At 64.9% G+C, this 1,303-nt stretch overlaps 2 protein-coding genes across 2 annotated transcripts in view; one reads left to right on the plus strand and one right to left on the minus strand.

Moving 5' to 3' along the window:
* NDUFB7 (NADH dehydrogenase (ubiquinone) 1 beta subcomplex, 7, 18kDa) overlaps positions 1 to 154 on the plus strand; it is a 4,643-nt gene extending 4,489 nt beyond the window's left edge. Inside the window, exon 3 of the mRNA XM_010855509.1 lies at positions 3 to 154. Within this exon, the coding sequence (XP_010853811.1) occupies positions 3 to 87 (85 nt within the window). The 3' untranslated portion in view covers positions 88 to 154. The remainder of the gene's footprint in view (positions 1 to 2) is intronic.
* Positions 155 to 216: 62 nt separating this feature from the next.
* The window catches only part of TECR (trans-2,3-enoyl-CoA reductase), a 28,769-nt gene continuing 27,682 nt past the window's right edge, over positions 217 to 1,303 (minus strand). Inside the window, exons 9-13 of the mRNA XM_010855510.1 lie at positions 1,221 to 1,298; positions 1,069 to 1,126; positions 901 to 989; positions 557 to 602; positions 217 to 466 (exon numbers count right to left, since the gene is read on the minus strand). Coding sequence (XP_010853812.1) covers positions 339 to 466; positions 557 to 602; positions 901 to 989; positions 1,069 to 1,126; positions 1,221 to 1,298 — 399 coding nt within the window. The 3' untranslated portion in view covers positions 217 to 338. The remainder of the gene's footprint in view (positions 467 to 556; positions 603 to 900; positions 990 to 1,068; positions 1,127 to 1,220; positions 1,299 to 1,303) is intronic.

Below are 1,303 nucleotides of genomic sequence, written 5' to 3' on the forward strand. Positions count from 1 at the left end.
CAGCGGAAGAAGAGACGGGAGCAGAGGGAGGCGGACATGGCCAAAGGCCTGGGGCCCGGCGAGGTGGCCCCCGAGGTGGCCCTGTAGCGAACCTGCCCACCACTCTGTGGACCAGTCAAGAAATAAAAGCCTCCAGGCCCCTCGGCCCAAGTTCCGCCTGCCTGTGGTGTGCTGGTCCCTGAACCAACCCCCCAAAGAAACACGGCCGAGTCCGAGTCCAGCCGGGCAGGCAGCTTTTATTCCAGACCCTGGAGAGCAGTGGTCCCCACTCTTCCTCCAGGAGTGGGGGGTGGGACGGGAGCCGGACCTGGCTGGGCCCAGGTGTGGGGAGCCGCTGTTCAGAGCAGGAAGGGGATAATGGGCATGCGCAGGGGCGGGTAGTCCCGGAACTCCTTCAGGTAGCTGCGGTGCTTGCCTTTAGCCCAGATGGTCATCTGGGTGAAGCCCACCAGGGAGAAGAGGGCCACTGTGGGGCGGAACCGGGAAGTCAGGAAGAGCGGGCTGCACACGGAAGGGACCAGGGGGACCCCAGAGAAGGACGGGGCCAGGGGCTCACCTGGGAGACACTGGGTCATGATGGCAAAGCCAATCCAGGACCCCACCTGTGGGCAGAACGGCCAGGTGAGGGCGGGCAAGGGTGTTCTGTTGAGGCCTCGCCCACCCTCGGGGCCACTGGGGATGGCAACCGACCTCCAGTGCTGGAGCAGCCAGCAGTGAAGTGGGGGCTGCACGGTGAAGCTGCCCAGCCTGACAACCGCCCACCCTAGGCCCCAAAAGGCCACAGTCTCCCTCGCCAAATGTTAAAGTTCAAACTGCAAAAGCAGCTACAGAGCCAGGCAGCGCGCCCCCCACCAAAGCTAGCCCTCCCCAGGGGACCCCAAGCCCAGCACAGACCCTCACCTCATAGGTGTAGTTGGGGCAGGACACCAGCAGGAAGAGCCAGGTGAAGGGGTTCCTGGTGGGGTACGGGATCTTCCTGGTCTTAGACCCTGGGAAGACAAGGCAGGAGCAATGAGCCCCCGAGGGCCTGCTCCGGCGGCCACACCCCTGCCCGCGCCGGCCACTCACCAGCCGGCCGAAGGTCCCGCAGAGCCATGTGGATGGAGAAGTTGCCAAGCTGGCAGATCTGAGAGAGAGACCGGGTCAGCTCAGAGCACCCCCCACCCTGCCCCCCTGCCCCGCGACTCCCCCAACCCCGCTGTCCATCCTGGCCTACTTACCACAAAGATGGCGAGCGCCAGTTTAACCTGCTGAGCTCCGTACGCTGAAGAGGAAGCCGAGAGGAGAGGCCTGTGAGGGGAGA

Source organism: Bison bison, unplaced genomic scaffold (genome assembly GCF_000754665.1).
Source record: "Bison bison bison isolate TAMUID 2011002044 unplaced genomic scaffold, Bison_UMD1.0 scf7180017864365, whole genome shotgun sequence".
In the NCBI taxonomy this organism is placed as follows: domain Eukaryota; kingdom Metazoa; phylum Chordata; class Mammalia; order Artiodactyla; family Bovidae; genus Bison; species Bison bison.